This window comes from Theropithecus gelada, chromosome 14, assembly GCF_003255815.1.
Source record: "Theropithecus gelada isolate Dixy chromosome 14, Tgel_1.0, whole genome shotgun sequence".
NCBI classification, from domain to species: domain Eukaryota; kingdom Metazoa; phylum Chordata; class Mammalia; order Primates; family Cercopithecidae; genus Theropithecus; species Theropithecus gelada.
This window is the reverse complement of record NC_037682.1, coordinates 91,881,907-91,901,775: the sequence shown is the minus strand read 5'-3', so window position 1 is coordinate 91,901,775 and position 19,869 is coordinate 91,881,907. Positions and strand designations below refer to the sequence as shown.

General features: G+C 33.8%; 1 protein-coding gene across 2 annotated transcripts in view; it reads right to left on the bottom strand.

The window, feature by feature from the left end:
* Positions 1 to 19,869, bottom strand: part of CNTN5 (contactin 5) — a 1,331,129-nt gene that overhangs the window by 440,163 nt on the left and 871,097 nt on the right. For both annotated transcript variants that reach the window (XM_025357811.1, XM_025357810.1), the window contains one exon: positions 4,712 to 4,807. In XM_025357811.1, the coding sequence (XP_025213596.1) occupies positions 4,712 to 4,807 (96 nt within the window). The remainder of the gene's footprint in view (positions 1 to 4,711; positions 4,808 to 19,869) is intronic.

The following is a 19,869-nucleotide window of genomic DNA, read 5'->3' as shown; positions in this document are numbered from 1 at the left end:
TGTTTATGTCCCTTCAAAAGCAGTATGTTGAAATCCTAACCCCCAAAGTGCTGGTATTAAGAGGCGAGAGTTTTGGTAAGTGATTAAGTCATGAGAGTGAAGCCCTCATGAATGAGATTAGTACACCTATAAATGAGGCCCAAGAGAGCTCTCTGGCCCCTTCCACCATGTAAGTACACAGCAAGAGGATCTTGTCTATGAACCAGAAAGTAGGCCGACACCAATAAAATTACCAGTGGTTTCTATGTGGGGTGTAGAGAAAGTGAGAAGTGAAGAATGGCTCTGAGGCCTGATATAAGGAATGAAATTTCTATTAATAGAGGTGGAAAAGACTGCAGCTAGAAAAGGTTTGGGGAAGAAATAACCAGGAGTTCAGATTTAGACATGGTTAAGAGTGAAGTGCCTATTAGCCAACTAAATTAAAATACTGACAGGAGTTGGATATACATACAAGCCTGAGTCTGGGATAGAGATGCATGTTAGGGAGATTTTAGCTACTTAGACCTTTAAAGCTTTATTATCAGGTGAAAACTAACACAGTGTGAGTTTATTAAGGAAATAAGAAATTATAGTACTGACACTTGGGGGACCATAAAATTAAGAGTTTGAGGAGATGAGACAAATCAGCAAAGGAGATTAAGAAGAAAGAGTGGAGGAATATCAAGAGTGAGGAATCTTTTAAGCTAAGTGAAAATAGTGTTTTGTGGAAAAAGAAGTGACCCACATGGGAACTGAAAATAATCCAAATGGATACACAAAATGGAATGTGTCCTTAAAATGAAATACTATTCAGCAATATAAAGCAATAAACTATTGATACATTCCATGATATAGATGAATCTCAGACAGATTCTGCCAAGTAAAAGAAACCAAACACCCACCGACATGCACACATAGATTGCAGACTGTATGATTGCATTAAAATGAAATTTCTGGCTGGGCCCAGTGGCTCATGCCTATAATCCCAGCACTTTGGGATTACAGTTGAGAGGATCACTTAAGCCTAGGAGTTCGAGACCAGCCTGAGTAACGTGGCAAAAAGATGTCTTAAATAAAATAAATTTTCTAGAAAAGTCAAAACTCTAGAGAAAGAAAGCATAGCAAAAATTGCCCAGGGACATGAGAAGGAGAGGGATTGAATGACTTTTTGAAATGATGGAAGTATCTTTTGAGTTCTGGTGAAGAAGACACAATTATATAAACGTACTAAAACTCATTGAACTGTATACTTAAAATGGGTGAATTTTATGGGATAAAAAATGCATGTCAATGAATTTGTTAAAAAGAGAAAGAGAGTAGAGACAAAAAGAGCGGGAAGAGAGAGAAACACACAGGCTGAGAGGAATGCAATTGGATAGAGTATAAAAAGAAAGTTTTTGCAGTATTACTGTAAAGGAAAACCAAAAATCATGTAGTAGCTGAACGAAGAGGGCATTGGACAAGGGAATTTTACTTTGTTTTACTTTTATATGGAGGCAAAAATAGCAGGTTTCCATGTTGATGGGACTACTCTAGAAGAGGAATCAATCTCTGATACAAATGCAGAAGAAGGGGTACTGCTGAAACAATTTCTTAAAGTAGGCAAAAAAAGATGAACTACAGCACACACAAGTTGAGGGATTAGTCTTAGAACTGCAGCAATGCATATGCTATATTATACTGTTAGAAGTCAAGTTTGGAGTCACAAAGAAAAAGAGCATGTAAAGAAAGGATTTCTCAGCAAGGCAAAATTTACTTTTGCAGAAGAATGCTGCTCACAAGTCTGGTCACAAGAGCACACCGAACAAAGGAGGGAAGGGGTTTTTATCCTTAATGCAGCTTGTCCCTGCTACTGTGTCCTGCCTCCACTGGCTGGAGTTGGACCGCACAATCTAAACTGAGCCTGATTGACTAACTTGAAAGATGCAGGAATGTGGTTACACTGGCAGGAAGGGCGGTTTCAGTGGGAAAAGCAGTTGCAATGGGAGGGGTAATTTACAGAGTAGGTAGCAAATGTGGGCTCTGTAAATAAGGACGGGTGGGAAAGTTGTTTACTGAAATTAAAATAGGGAGGAACAAAGGATAAGGAAGTTAGTTTGGCCTTGGAAGTAGGGAACGAAGAACGAGGACTCTGAATAAGCCAAACCTTTGAAAAGGAAATTCTTTTGTATCTGACCTATACTATTCTATACCACACTATGTTATACTGTGCTATGTACTAAAAAATGGGAAGTCAGATTGTATGGCTACAAATGCTAATTGCTGTGTGACTTGGTGATGAGGGCTTGTGGAGTTTATCTTCTAATTGCTTTCTCTTTCACAACGTAATAGGATGCATGTTTATTGCCTGAGAGTGAGCTTGGGAAGACACATACAACATTTGACTAAAGTATAGTAAAAATAATAGGTTTTTAAAAAAATTCTAGGTAATATTAAGATGCATGTGGAGTTCATCATTTTTATTTTAAATTGACAGCAGTCTGCATAACTGGTTGTTTGTTTTCTGTGTGTGCTTTGGTTTTGGGGATTATTTAACAGTAATATTAACCTGAATAGACTCATATATGCAGTAGGCTAAGAGTTGGATCTATATCGTGATTAGGGTTTTGCAAACTAGAATGTCAGTGTGAGAAAGCAAAAGAGAGATGACAAAATTGAAGCTGTATAAAAGAATATGACAATAACTGAATGAGAAAAGTGAGAATCAAAGGAGGTGGAGTAAAATGAAAATGGGGTAGGATCAATGATTTGCACATTTCCATGACATTAAAGGACTTCTGGAATCAGGGTACTAAAGGAGTGAGTAGAAGATAGTGGATGCTGTTAAGAAAAAAAGGAAGCTTGTAAATGTGGCAATTGAGAGATTGCAACTGTTGGTAATAACATATCAAATTGGCCTTGGTCAAGAGGATGAGTTCGGTTGTAAAACACGATGATTGAACAGTCATTTACATATATTGATCTCAATCAGAGATCACATTATTATTTATTTAATCAGTCATTAGTGCCTATTCTTATCTTATGCTTATCTTACTATATATATGCAACTCATTGTACTATATTCTCCCACCATAAATCTGTATATGGTCTTCTCTGCAAATCAGATAATTTATTTATGTGTATTCCTGCATTATTCTTTTCCATTTCACTTTATTTAAAAATACATGTTCCAACAGCCTTAAAATAGAGATCATATCTCAGAATACCTTGCTTATTTTCTCACAGGGGTCACTTTATGTTGTTAACTCCTGTCAGTCTGGTAATGGATTCATTCATCCTCTATAAAGCCTGTTATATTCTCTTTCTCCTTCTTCTTCTTTTTCCCTTTTTTGCAATCTCTAACAATTATTCAACTAATACCCCCTTTGGATGAAATCTGTTTAATAACCAATATGAGACATGATCTATATCAATGCCATACAATTTCCCTAAATGTAATATAAATTTTTGTCTTATCCATTAAAAAAATTAAAACAGATGTTTTGAAAGAACCTAAATCTGGATTTAGATACAGGTAAGACTAGATATGCTTACTGTGAAGTCCCCAAACTTTTTACAGAAAGATTGGAGTAACTGGATTGATGTACAGGAATTGGAGGGGTATAACTCAACAATTATTCCTAATTGTAATTATTATCTGAGTTTCAAATAAAAATGTTTTCAAAAATATGTTCCTGTTGATATGCAGCATACTTTCCTTTCAATTAAAAATATAGAAGGGGGATCAGATAAAGATAAAGAAGCCTTAAGAAAATCAATGTAGGCCATTTTATTATTTAAAAAATATGTACAGTAGAGCCAAATTGGGCTCCATTACTACACTGGTAATATAACCTAGAAACAAATATGGCCATCACTCTAATTAAAGAAGAAAAAATTACTGAGATACCAAGACCTTCAATTCTGTTACCAGTTGTTAACTAAGGCCTTCATTCCTTGGTTCTTCCTTGTGCTCTTTCTCTTTCTCTTTAACTGATGCTGGTCACTCTTAACTTATACTATGGTAAAGCTATACTAAGTTCCAAAGGTGTACTCAGTAAAACTCAAACAAAATGGATATAATTAGGTGTGAGCTGGCAGAAGTACGTATAATTAATCTGAGTACAGTTTAGTTTTCTGCTTCCTCAAGCCACAAAAATTACCCATGACTTTTACAAACAAGACCTCAAAGAGCCAAAAATTACTAACTAAATTGTAGTTTTGTTTGAAACTCAAAAAAAAAAAAAAAAAAAAAAAAAATTCTTAAAAATTTTTTTTTTAAAACAAAAAAAAAAAAAAAAAAAAAAAAAGCATTGCTTAGAAGTTCTAATTCCAGTGTAGCAAAGAGCACCATAAACAACTAAGTGTCCAGTTTTTCTTTTGAAACAAGATGCATGTTGGTATTCAGTTAAACCAACTCTGATACTCCAAACTATTTTGAAAAGTTTCATTCTCTCAGTTTATCACTTCCCTTGTGCTCCAGGCAATATATTCTTCACTGATGGCAGACAGAGGCATAACAATGACAGTCAACAGTTAGAATGGCAATAAAACAATCTTATCATTGGAGTTCAGCATCCCATCTAATGGTATTTAGAGTACGTGATCTTGAATTACTCATCTGGCACTCTGATATATGTCAAGGACACCAGGCACATTTCACCTGCAATGTTCTCCCATCAATATACTGTCTAAAAGAATAAACACATAGCAAAAGAGAGCAGCAGCACCAAAGAATGGGATCCTACTGTACCTGGTGAGTGTGGTGGAGGAGAGCACATCAGAACGACACCCTGGCCTTCCCTCACAGAGACGGCACTTCTTGTCCGGCCACTAAAATTTCCCAGATCTGTCAACATAATACAACATTTAGATCCAAGGCAAAAAAGAATGTAAAGATTACTACGATTTTAACTTGTACTTACTTTCTATCATTATCTTGACAAGGTGTCTTTTGTTTGTTAATCAGTAACAAGAGCGCTTTAACATATATCTACATCATCAAGTTTTAAATACCACAATAGAAATAAATCTATACCATCCATAGAAAAACCATATTCTTTATTTTTATTTACAGTCCATTCAAGTTGCCAGTATAGACAGAAACTAGGCAGTACAGTATTTTTAACACAAATAGTTACATAATATTTCCTACATATTGATATTTCTACTACCAGTAATGCCCATTCACTCATAGTGAGAAGAGAAATAGAAGTAGTCATAGGACTTGGTGTCCCACCTGCTGCTTCATTACATGTCATGCTAAGAATGATGTGTAAAACCAAGCATGAGCATGCCAACGTAGAGACTTGTATGCTCTAACAAAATATAATAAAAATAGAAAAACTATTCTTTTTCTATAAATATGAGTAAGAAAGTTATGTGACTTTCATTTTATGAAAGCCTAGAGTGGGCTCTGTGAATTAACTACTCTCATCCATTTTGATTAGTCTGGGAGTATTAGCTAACGAAACACTCACTTCTATGTATGAAGGATTATAGTATTGGAGTTCAATTGCCTTCCCTTAAACTATGTTGCATTTACACAATTTGAAAAGACTTTCCTAAAAAGAAAATAGTCCAAAAGGGAATGATGTGTAATTTTATTTGTAATTCTATTATTGCTTATTAAACTATTTTTATCTCAGTAAATATTCCCCTTTCCCTTTTCTTGGGCTAGGTTGATCAATAAGACAATTTTTAGACTACTTTATTGAAAATGGTAGGAGTTCAACATTTTTATGAATAAACTCATGTTTCCATGTTAAGAAATGCTTCTTAGAAATGTTCTTCCATTTCTTCCATTAGGCACAAATTGTAAAAGAGATTTTAAAAATATATTGTAATTATTTCACGCTAAAATAATATGCTTTGTAGCAATACAAGGTAGGGCTTCAAATTTAATGTTAATTTGACAAATAAATTGAACAATCAAGAAAATATACTACTGGATATGAAGGAGATAAATTACAAGTCTATAGCACTCTAAGAAAAATTCTATATACATATTTTTGAGATGACTAACAATTTACTTATTATTTTGCTGAATGTATAACCAAATCTTCTTAAACACATCCAAAATCATGGGGGTCTAATAAACAGTGAATACATGATACCAAATAAATAGAGAAGTATTCATTATTGCAGAATGTATTTAGGATTTTATACAAAATTCAATGTTTCTTTATAAACAGTTAAGCTTTTCATAAAGTAGCAAGACAAAAGAAAAAGAGCAATTCTAGTTCTACTTTTCTGGGGGATTGTTATTTAAAAAATATACACACTAACTTCTGTAGCAGTAAAAATCAAGTCAGTAATTTTCAAATACATGTACCTACAAGGTTACTGCTGTGATTTCTATTACCAAATATTATGCTTGTCTCTCTTTGAACTTTGTATGTATGAGGTAATACAACATAGACATTTGTCTGTAACAAATAAATATATGCAAATCATGGCTTTCAACTCATACGCACTGATTCTTAGAGGCTTTTTTCCAAAAAATGATCTTAATATGAAATCAAAGCATGGCAAGATTTTTAATTTGACTTCCTTTTACTTTACTCCTGGAAATACAACACAGGATAGTGAGGCAGTGGTTGTGCCAGGGCTTTAATATATATTTTGAGAGCCTCGTCCCTATGTCGCCCAGGCCGGAGCACATGGTGTGATCATAACTCAGTGCAATCTGTAACTCCTGGGGTCAAGAAATCCTCCAGCCTCAGCCTCCAAAGTAGCTAGGACTACAGATACGGGCTAGCATACTCAGCTAATTTTTCAAATTTTTCGTAGAGACAGAGTCTCGCTATGTTGCCCAGACTTGTGCCAAGCAATCCTGTGGCCTCTGCCTCACAAAGTACTGGGATTATAGGAGAAAGCCACCATGTCTGAATTTAACATCTATAGGGATTATGTGATTTCACTTTCCTCTTTTCGTCTTCATTGAATCTATAAATTCTGGAAGGCAATTTGGATATCAATTTATTTTTAATGAATTTTTAAAATGGTTTCTAAAACATAAATATCTATTTCAATACACTTACTACAAGTTTATATTATGCTTATTTTTATGACATTTCAAATCAACCTATTGTATTTACAAGATTGTTTTAATAGAAAACAGTTCTAAATTAATGTCTGTTTCTGAGGAACTGAAGTACAGGCATGCCCTAGAAATTAAACACACTAAGAAAAGAAGATTATAGAATAATTGTGACCTAAATTGTGTTTTGAGATCCCAATGACTCAAAAGATAATATTTCACTGTAATTGCTTTATTTTGTGCCAGCTGTTAATACAAGCACAATTTAACATTTCCTCATAGAATTGTCTCTGTGTCATTATTTCCTGGGAACTATAGCACCAGAAGCCCAAAGATAAATGGATTTTTTTAAAATTATGAGTAGATATTTTTTCTTTCTTAAAAACATATAGAGAAATACTAAAAAAAAGTCTGTACTGGGGTATGTACATTTTCCACTTAACTCTTTCCTACTATAAAGAAAAGTGAAACATTATTATCTATAATGTAAAAGTGATCCCTGTTCCAGGCAAGATTATGGTTGATCTAAGGCAGAAAGGTTTATGTGAAAAAAATATTGGTTGATAGGAATGGTGGTTAGACTGAATAGTCTGAGTGAAAATTTAGCTGTCTGTTCATCTCTCACTGAGAAAGGAGTTAATTTCTTTGGATGTATTCAATCAGAGAACTTTGAAATCTTTCAGTGGTTGTATGTGCAGGTTTAGTGTTTATCATGTTATCTTAATAGATGATACATTACATATACCAAGAAAATAAATGGAAAAAAAGAAAAAGCACTTTTATAGATATGGGCTTGAATTGTTTTATTGCAATTACACAAGGTCAAAAATATGTGTTCATATGTTCTATTTCTTACCTTTACAGGAAAAAAAAAAAAAAAGGAGAGTAAAAATAAAATCACAACACAAAGACTAAAATTCAGGTTCAAATTACAAACTGAAATAAATATCTTCCTAGACTTACTTCAAAGCACATGTACAAATAGTCAAGTTAAGAAACTGGAGGAGAAATTTTGTGATCAAAAGTCATAGGGCCCTAGAGTTTGTCTCTGCTCTGACCTTTCTTTTTCTGAGTTAAGAAGCTCACGCAGCATTTAAAAGGAGAGCTGTAACTAGAACAGTAGCTTGCAGAATTATTGCACCTATTCATCCTAGAAGAACTATGCAAAAGAAAAATGAAAAACATACAATAATAGATGTTATTAAGAGCTTGAGATGATAGAATGTAGACTTGGGATGGGAGATTTGAGCCACATTGATCACATGTAAGACAAACCATTTTATGAATTTATTTAACAAATATTTATTCAATGCATACTATACATTGAACACTGTGTTAGGTACTGGTTCTGAAGAAAAACTGTAAAGGATATAGATATATAAATGAATTAATCATACCTACTTGGGTCAACTGTTCATAGCTCACATGAGTCTGGGTCACCAAATAGGTATATAAGCCCAAGTCCTCAAAGCCCAGCTTGTCATAGCCACACTCATGAGTGACCAAATACATTCCGTGAACATTTATCATGTAGCACTTCACACTATTTCTCTAAATGTGAGCTATAAATACACGAACACACATACACATACACACAGACTTTAGTTTTTTCTTTGCTTTCTTCCTTTTTTTCTTCCCTCTCCCTCCCCTCCTTCCTCCTTCTCTTCCTTTTTGTATTCTTGTCTTCCTTCCTTCTTGATATTCTTCAGTTACTCTTTTCATCCCTGTATTGTTCCACGAAGTATTTGAGGCAGCTTAAAATATGTATTTGCCTCAATAATAATAAATAAACACGTAAAACAAGTTGAGGAATTCCAGGTGAAGATAAAATAAGCATGGTAAGAAGCCTGCAGGGCAAAACAGGAATTTAGGAATATACAGTACATGTTTTTGTAAATTATTGGGAGTTGGCTACAAATTTGACTCTAAACTTAAGAGGAGCCAAAACAAGGTGAAGATATCCCCAGTCTAAGGGGATTTCTCCTGAAAGACTTCATAGACTTCATAAAGTTAACACTTAGCAATAGAGTGGGCTGAGAAATTTGGCAAACTATTCAGAAAGGTTTCTTTTCTACTTCTTTTTAACCTCCTGGGATACCTTGAGTAGGTAGAATGTGAGCTATATGTACACACACAAACATCTGAAAAATATTTCAAAAATTATTCATTAGAAAGCATTAAAGTGCTGGAGGGAAAGAGAGTACCTGAAACTATCAAAAGAGATAGTACTTAAGAGATTCTGGACACTGATCTTGTATCTTATGTATGTTAAATACAATAGGTTGGTTTAGTTATTGGGGAGGAGTGGGGAAAAGGCTCAAGACAGGAGAATAAAAGCTATACAATTAGAAATAAAACGCTGTGGTTGATTTGTCTCCTGGACTTCTATTTCCCAGTCTTAAGTCTGTTCTGGGTAAGTGGCAATGTCGAGCTTATAGGAGTTGTGTTTGGAAAAAGGCAGAGGAATACAGCGCTAATCTTGAGGTATTCATGTCTACACATTTATCCTGCAGGTGGCCCTAATGAGTTTTAGACTATCAGTGCTCCAAGAATTCTCAGTTCTCTAAAAGTGCTGTGAACACAGATACGATTTATCACAAATTTTAAAATTTTTCATAAAATTGAGATATTGACTTTTTACAAAAAGATCATTGAAAAGGCAAATTATATTAGACTAGGTATCAGAGACAGATTTTATGAAGTTTCATTAATTACATTTGAGTGTCATATATATTATATGAAAGATTAAAGAACTGATATGAGAGGCTTCAGCTTTAATTCCCATGATTTCTGTAAAAACAACTGACAAGTTTTGTAATACTAACTTGGTATTTGCTGCCTCACTTGCAAAGTGATTGCATATTGAAGCTTTTCATTGGCTGTATTTATTGTTCCTGTTATTACCATCAGGATTATTCAGGTCATTGTAATTTTTTTGCATTCCATGCAAATATTCTATAATAAAAATTAGTCAAACTTCATTCACAAACTATTTTTGACCTTCTAAATCTTTAGAAAAGAGAAAAGAGAGAAAAGGAAATGAATGAAAATAGTTACACTAGCTACTAACATACCTACTCTGTGCTAGGCTTCCTGGAAGTAGATACTAATTCCTGTTCTTTAAAGATTACTAAATCTAGGGGAAAAGCAAGTAAAAAGTTCACTGCAGTCATATATCTAATAGAGTTGGCAAACCAAAGTCAATGTGATTGATTCTAAAGTTTTAAAAACGATACCAGGACAAAAGCAATTCAATATTTGGAAGTTAAACCACACTGATTTTAGGAATTTTAAAATAATCTTCAATAAGGACATCTTATTAAAAATTAGCTTCTGAGAAAGAATAGAAAAAGCAGTTCTTTCACGTTTTGAGAAAAAAATTAAATCAGAATTTTCTAATATATAGTCATTTGCACAGAACGGCTACATAACACACTGTAGAGTAAATAAGATTCTTCATAGTTCCTAAAGTAAAAACGTGAGTGTTGAATGGTACCTTGACAGAAAAGCCATAGAAAAATGAAGCTTTTTGGTGTTTTATTGACAACTGTAAACTTATGAGTCTGTGATCAATTTGTAAACAGATATGGGAGGGTTTATTATCCCCATTTAAGATTAGGACACTGACATGCACTAAAATTAGGTAACAAGAATAAGAAGTCATGGCAGAAAAGATTTGAATTTTCAAAGTGACTGATTGAGCTTTGAAATTAGCATTAAAAAATCTAGAGTTATTATGATACCCTTGGTTTAGAATGTTTTTAATCAATACACTTATTTGATTAAATACTTTCCTATTACCCCACATGATACAGTGCTACAATTCTTTTAAATATTTTTTATCAGTCACCTATGAATGGGACATCATATCGCCTTTAGGAAATGTTAACTTTTAATAAAAATTGTCTCTCCAAAATACCAGTTGAGCTAATTATAGGTCTCTCAAAAAATATACTAACATCCATTAGATGAAGACAAGAACTGAATTCAGATACAGCTGGAGAAGTAGGGAAGAAAATCTATAAAGATAATGACAAATTGTAGTGAAATTTTCATTAGCCCCATTTTTTCTCTGGTTATATATAACAGGTCAGATGAGTAATCTCTTGCTATGGCTTGCCATTTTTGCTTTACATATGATCAGATATTAATCAGTCCTCCGAAGGGATTATAAAAAAGAAACAGATGCAAACCAGCATATGCTTCCCTTGAACAAGACACTTGTAATTACATCATAAGTGAAAAAGTAAATTGCAGTTGCTTTTGTGAAATGATAAACTGTCCACAGAGTGTGATAAAAATGATTTTGATTTTAGGTCTTTTCTTTTGTATTTCATATGTTACAAAAAGCTACTTCAACACTGAATAATATATATGATAAATAACCTACAATGAAAAAGTGGGTATCAGTGTGTGTAATGTGAATACAGTCTATGAACTCTGGCAGAGGTTTTATACATTTGATAAAATCTCTACCATCTACATAAACAATTAGTTAAATAATCCTAATTTGTTTACTTCTAAGTTCATTTTTTTTTTTTCCAAATTCAGGTCAGTCTTAATTGATTAAAAGTCTTAGAAAATTTTAAAGCTAAACATTAAAAAGAAAAATATGAAAGAATAAACACAACATATACAGAGAGTTTGAATACTACAAATCCATTGTGATGAGAAAAGGATGTCATAGTAAAACCGGCAAATCATTTAGTACAGCAATTCTTATAACTTGTAGGTGTATTAAATTGTTTCTCAAGCTTTCACGCCCAACTACCCTCTTCAGTTATTTCATAATATTTCCTTACATAATTACTTTCTTGCCTACTACTGTGATTCCTTACCCCTTCTCCCTTCATTTTATTCCCCTGGCACAACTTCAGCCTTTGTTAAATTGGACTATCTGCCTATTCTTCTCTTACATTGTAAGTGTAAAAAAACAAAAACACGCGTATAGCCAGATTTAGCCTGAAGGAAGATAGTTTTTCACACTGGGACTACATCTCTAGATGCTAAAAACTTCATGATTTTAACTCACAGCCTATGACTGTAAGTTCAGAACCTATTTTCAACGTGTAATTATATATGATCTATAACTTCAAACCTAGTTAAATGTGTATGTTCACATTTACGAAATAATTTTCCTAATACCCATTATTAGAATGAATAGGAAATAAAATATATTTTGGTAATTGATTTGATACTCTAACAGAGGAAAACAATGTTATTAGCATAAAAATTCATCCCACTTATTTACAACGTTACAGCTTTCTGTAGTTTTAGCATGATCTATCTAAGGAAACCTAACATACAAAAAAGTTGCTGAAATGAATATTCATCTATTACAGTTGAGAAAATGTGTCAGATATATCTACTAAATTATACATTAGAAGACTTTATATTCACATAATAATTAATTACATTTTAAAACCTTTTATACAGTGTTTGACATATAATAAAAGATATATTTTTAAATAAAGTAAAAATATTTTTAATAATATATGTATACAGTTCCAATCTCTGTATTATAAGACACAAAATAAAGGGGATTATTCTAAGATTCCAGGATATACTTTTTGGAAAATAATAGGCAACTGGACAATTTTGTTCCTTATTTGAAGAATATAGAAAAAGACTATCATAATGTAAAAATACCCACCCCACCTTCCTGATGGTGCTCTGTAGTTTGAGGAGCTGTAGAAGAAGTAAAACTATACCTAAATGCCTACTCTTCTGTATTGTATGAATTCAAGGTTACTCTCTCTAATCTTAAAAATCAATTTTTTTTTCTATTAGTATCACTAAATGCCCACAGGAGAAAGCGGGAAAGATCTAAAATCGACACCCTAACATCACAATTAAAAGAACTAAAGAAGCAAGAGCAAACACATTCAAAAGCTAGCAGATGACAAGAAATAACTAAGATCAGAACAGAAATGGAAATAGACATGAAAAACCCTTCAAAAATCAATGAATCCAGGAGCTGTTTTTTTGAAAAGATTAACAAAATAGATAGACCAGTAGCCAGATTAATAAAGAAGAAAAGAGTGAAGAATCAAATAGACACAATAAGAAATGATAAAGTGTGTATCACCACTGATCCCACAGAAATACAAACTACCATCAGAGAATACTATAAACACCTCTATGCAAATCTAGAAAATCTGGACACATATACCCTTCCAAGGCTAAAGAAGAAAGAAATCAAATCTCTCAATAGACCAATAACAAGTTCGGAAAGTGAGGCAGTAACAAATTGCCTTCCAATAAAAAAAAAAAAAAAAAAAAAAAAAAAAAAGCCCAGGATCAGACGGATTCACAGCTGAATTCTACCAGTGATACAAAAAGGACCTGGTACCATTGCTTCTGAAACTATTCCAAAAAACAGAAAAGAGGGACTCCTCCCTAACTCATTTTATGAGGACAGCATCATCCTGATATCAAAACCTGGCAGAGACACAACAAAAAAAAGAAATTCCAGGCCAATATTCCTGATGAATATCGATGTGGAAATCCTCAATAAAATCCTGGCAAACTGAATCCAGCAGCACATCAAAAAGCTTATCCACCACCAGCTTATCAGACTGGCTTCATCCCTGGGATGCAAGGCTGCTTCAACATATGCAAATCAATAAACATAATCCATCACATAAACAGAACCAATGACAAAAACCACATGATTACCTCAATAGATTCAGAAAAGGCCTTTGACAAAATTCGACACCCCACCCCTTCATGCTAAAAACTCTCAATAAACTAGGTATTGATGGAATCCATCTCAAAATAATAAGAGCTATCTATGAAAAACTCACAACCAATATCATACTGAATGGGCAAACGATGGAAGCAATCCCTTTGAAAACTGGCACAAGACAAGGATGCCCTTTCTCACCACTCCTATTCTACATGGTATTGGAAGTTCTGGAGAGTGCAATCAGGCAAGAGAAAGAAATAGTATTCAAATAGGAAGAGAGGAAGTCAAATTGTCTCTGTTTGCAGATGACATGACTGTATATATAGAAAATCGCAGCATCCCAGCCCCAAATCTCCTTAAGCTGATAAGCAACTTCAGCAAAGTCTCAGGATAAAAAATCAATGTGCAAAAATCACAAGCATTATTACACACCAATAATAGAGAATCAGAGAGCCAAATCATGAGTGAACTCACATTCACAATTGCTACAAAGAGAATAAAATACCTAGGAATACATCTCACAAGGAATGTGAAGGACCTCTTCAAGGAGAACTACAAACTACTGCTCAAGGAAATAAGAGAGGACACAAGCAAGTGGAAAAAGTTTCCATGCTCATGGACAGGAAGAATCAATATCATAAAAATGGCCATACTGCCCAAAGTAATTTACAGATTCAATGATATCTCCTTCAAGCTACTACTGACTTTCTTCACAGAAATAGAAAAAAAAACTACTTCAAATTTCATCTGGAACCAAAAAAGAGCTGATATGGCAAAGACATTTCTAAGAAAAAAGAACAAAGCCATAGGCATCATACTACCTTACTTTAAACTATACTACAAGGTTACAGTAATCAAAACAGCATGGTACTGGTACCAAAACAGATATATACACCAATGGAACAGAACAGAGGCTTCAGATATAATGCCACACATCTACAACGATCTGGTCTTTGACAAATCTGACAAGAACAAGCAATGGGGAAACAATTCCCTATTTAATATATGCTGTTGGGAAAACTGGCTAGCCATATGCAAACTGAAACTGGACCCTTTCCTTACACTTTACACAAAAATTAACTCAAGACGGATAAAAGACTTAAATGTAAGACCTAAAACCATAAAAACCCTTGAAGAAAATCTCGGCAATACTATTCAGGACATAAGCATGGGCAAAGGCTTCATGACTAAAACACCAAAAGCAATGGCAGCAAAAGCCAAAATTGACAAATTGAATCTAATTAAATTAAAGAGCTTCTGCACAGCAAAAGAAGCTATCATCAGAGTGACCAGCCAACCTACAGAATGGGAGATTATTGCAATCTATCCATCTGAAAAAGGGCTAATATCCAGAATCTACAAAGAACTTAAACTAATTTATAAGGAAAAAAACAGACAAATGTATGAAAAAGTAGGGGAAGGATATGAACAGACACTTCTAAAAAGAAGGCATTTATGCAGCCAACAAATATATGAAGAAAACCTCATTATTGCTTGTCATCAGAGAAATGCAAATCAAAACCACAGTGAGATACCATCTCACGCCATTTAGAATGGCCATCATTAAAAAGTCAGGAAAAAACAGATGCTGGAGAGGATGTGGAGAAATTGGGATGCTGGTATTTATACTCCCACCATGGTGGGAGACTGTGGAACCATTGTGGAAGACTGTGGTGATTCCTCAAGGATCTAGAACCAGAAATACCATTTAACCTAGCAATCCCATTACTGGGTATATACCCAAATGATTATAAATCATTCTACTATAAAGACATATGCACACGTGTGTTTACTGCAGCACTATTCACAACAGCAAAGACTGGAACCAACCCAAATGTCCATCAATGATAGACTGGATACAGAAAATGTGTCACATATATCCCATGGAATACTATGCAGCCATAAAAAAGGGTAAGTTCATGTCCTTTGCAGGGACATGGATGAATCTGGAAACCATCATTCTCAGCAAACTAACACATGAAAAGAAAACCAAACACAGGTACTCACTCATAAGTGGGAGCTGAACAATGAGAACACATGGACACTGGGAGGGGAACATCACACACTGGGGCCTGTAGTGGGGGCTGGGGGCTAGGGTAGGATAGCATTAGGAGAAGTATCTGATGTAGATGATACATTGATGGGTGCAGCAAACCACCATGGCAAGTGTATACCTATGTTACAAACCTGCACATTTTGTACATGTATTCTAGAACTTAAAGTATAATAAAAAACCATATGTAAGAGACAAAATTATCTATATATGATGACAGAACTGTATACAATATTTGCTTTCAATAAAAGAAAACAAAAATATTGTAAAAAAGATTCCCCTGTCTCTACATCCTCACCATCATCTGTTATATTTCCCTTTTATATAACAGCTATTCTAACTGGGATGACACGATATCTCATTGTGGTTTGATTTGAATTTCCCTAATTATTATGATGTGGAACACTTTTTCATGTATCTGTTGCCCATTTGTATGTCTTCTTTTGAGAGATATCTATTCAGCTCATTTGCCCATTTGTAAATCATATCATTTGTTTTTCTGCTATTGAGTTGTTTCAGTTCCTTGGATATTCTGGATATTAAGCCTTTGTCAGATGAATAGTTTGAAAATTTTCTCTCCAGAAAATTATATTTAGAGTTTCTTGGAAGCTACCATAGTTTTAAAGCTAGTGGTGTTCCTTTGACCAAGGGTGATGGCAGTTATTATCTACTAGAAACTTCCTTCTGCTATGTCTCTTTCAACTCCTCACGCAATTTTTGCCTCCACTAGCCTCTACTTAGAACAGCCCCTCTAGATGACACAGTTACTTCTTTTTAACATATCTAATGAGAAAAACATAATTAACTGATGAATAGATTTTTAAGACAGTTTGATGCTGAGTATAACATTATGCTTTTCAACCTGAGAACTGCATTTTAATAAAGAAATAGTTTTCTTTTCACTTTGCAAATCCAATCCAGTCCCAAACTGCATAAGAATTCTTGTAAAGAACTGTTTTGATGTTTTACTTTGGTTATGGTTTAACCATGATTATACTATGGTTATGGTTTTGGTTATGGTTATGCCATAACCAAAGTAAAAATCAAAACAGCCCTTTACAGGAATTCTTATGCTGTTTGAATATGTGTGCTTGAGTGATCTGCTCTGCCAAATGTGTTTTCAACTTCATTTGTGTATTGCAGAGCACTCACAATAGTTCTGGCCTTCTGATCAACTACTTGAAGATATAAATTGCTTGCTTTCCTGATTCCCTTAGCTCATTTTGTTTTATAGTTTAATCAAGTAACATAGATTTGCATTTTTAATAAGCTATGACCTCAACAGTTCTAGCTGAAGAATTTATAGCATGCTTAATTAAAAAAAAAAATCTTTGGAAGCTGTTTTATTTCATAACTCAGCTGACTAGTGATCAATTTTCAACTTATCTTACATCTTGGCTAAAAACTTCATGCCTTACCTCAAAGCAAATCTGATCCCTGTCCTTGGCCCAATTATTTCTTTCCTACCTTTCAATTATTTCAGGAAGTTTTAATTTATGATCTTTATTTAGGCTCAACTAATATGTAAAGTAATCTTTGGATAATGCTCAAGTTTAAGGAAGGATTCAGTTTATTGTCTGCACATTTAAAAGGGCATTTAAAATCATTTATTTTTAACAGGTTACTTTTGTGTGAAATTTTTCATTCATTATATAAATAAATTCTTGAGAGAATGAATCTCATTTTTTACATTAAGCATCAGCCCAATGTGCTAGCAGTCTTTTGATTTTTGCTTCTGTTTTGTCGTTGCTCTAGCTCTTTTGCACTGAAGTATAAGAAAACAGTTCCCAGAAATTGTGTAGGGCTAATTTGTCTATTTGCTAAAGATACATTTTTCTGTAAACCAACTATGGCATACGCATTACTCACATTGCTGAAGGGCATCCCAAATAGTCTAGTTCAAGGTTAGGTAGAATTTTCTATAAAGGGTCAGAGAGTAAATACTTGAAGCTTTGCAGGGCAAAAGGCAAAACTGAGGTTATTATGTAGGTACTGTTATATGATTTTAACATATGACAAAGTACTATTCTTTCAGATTTTTCAAACATTTAAAAATGTTAAAAATAAAACTCGTTAGCTAGTGGGCTGTACAAAAACAGAGGAGTAGATCTATGCTCTGGTTCACTAAAATCGGCAGCAGTAGAAAAGCTTACTAATCTTCTACTATTAGAAAGTCAGTAACTTTTCTGTATTGCCAGTTCAAGTCATTGTGGCGGGAGGTCAAGTTATTTATGCATCTGCAGTGTATAAAAGCTTGACCTCTAGAATCAGAAAGACATGGATTTGAATTATGTCTCTTCCATTTATTACCCATGTGACCTTGGATAAACCTCAGTTTCCTTACTTGTGTAACAGGAATAACAATACCAACATCAAAATGATTGTCAGGGGATAATGCTTGCAGTTTATCCAACAACAGACCTTAACTTACACTGAACCCTTAATAAATGACAGCCATTATTAATTTACATAAAAAGGTAGCATACATATCCTTGTATCCAGCATCTAGCACCATGTTTACTAAATAACAATTCAGTTTTCTTTTTAATTCACTCCTTTTTCCTTTATTAAACAAATATTAATTGCATGTATATGTGCCAAGCACCATATTAGGTACTTAATAGATATTTCTGAATGAATAAGCCTCAGTGGTGAGCTGAGCTTAGATTTAGAAAAAAGTAAACAATTCTATGCTTATGAATAGAAAATGTATGACTAGGTCTGGCACAGTGATTTGTGCCTGTAATCACAACACTTTGGGAGGCTGAAGTGGGTAGGTCACTTGGGGTCGGGAGTTCAAGACCAGCCTGGTCAGTATGGTGAAACCCATCTCTGCTAAAAATACAAAAAAACTAGCAGCGCACAGTGGTGAACACCTGTAATCCCAGCTACTTGGGAGGCTGAGGTGGGAGAATCATTTGAACCCAGAAGGCGGAGGGGGCAGTAAGCCGAGATCATGCCACTACACTCCAGCCTGGCCAACAAAGTAGACTCCATCTCAAGAAAAAAAAAAAGAAAATGTATGACCAAAAGAAGTTATCAGAAAATGTTACCAGTTTATAGTTCAAATGTCATCTCACCCCAAACGTTTAAAAGGTATGGACAATGGAGATAAGATGATAATGATGATAGTTACCATTTACTGAATACTCACTACCTGCCACATACTATACAATGAATATTTACATATGTGTGTTTTTAATTCATTTATTTCTTATTAAAATATCCTTTTAGTTAGACACTTTCGTGAGAAAGTGAAGCTCAGAGAAGCCATGTACCTTGCCCAATGTTACATAATTAGCAAATAATAGAGGTAAAATTCTAAGTAAGATGTCTGATTCCAGAGCCCACATTCTGAATCACTGTAAAGATCTTTTGACCATAAAGATATAGTAACACATAAAGCTTTGGAAACATGTATGAAGCTAGCAGGGAAACAGAGTGATGAAAAAAAGAGAGTATTAATATGTAAAGAAATTAATTAATTGAAACTCCAAAATAACTAGCTAACAACACTATGTCAAGAACAAAACATCACATATCAATACTAATCTTGAATGTAAATAACCTAAATACCCCACTTAAAACTTACAGTGGCAAATTGGATAAATAAATAAGACCTAATCATTTGAAATCTTTAAGACACCCACCTCACATATAATGACATCCATAGGCTCAAAGTAAAGGGTTGGAGAAATATCTGTTACACAAATTGAAAAAAACAGAAAAAGAGCAGGTTAAGCAACAAAATCAAGTCAGAAAACAAAAAAAAAAAATTAATGAGTGAAAATAGAAATGTAACATACAAAAACCTCTGAGATACAGCAAAGGCAATGGTAAGAGGAATATTTATAGCATTACAGTTTATAGCATTAAATCTTCAACAAAATACAATCAAACTGAATCCGACAATACATCAAAAAGATAATCCACCATGATCAAATGTACTTTTTTCCAGAGATGTAAGGATGGCTCAATATACATATATCAGTAAACATAAAAAATACAAGATTTTTAATTAGAAACCTAATGGTGCATCTCAAAGAACTAGAAAAAGAAGAACAAATGAAAGGTAGCAGAAAAAAATAACGAATATTATGGCAGAACTAAACAAGTTTGAGGTTAAAA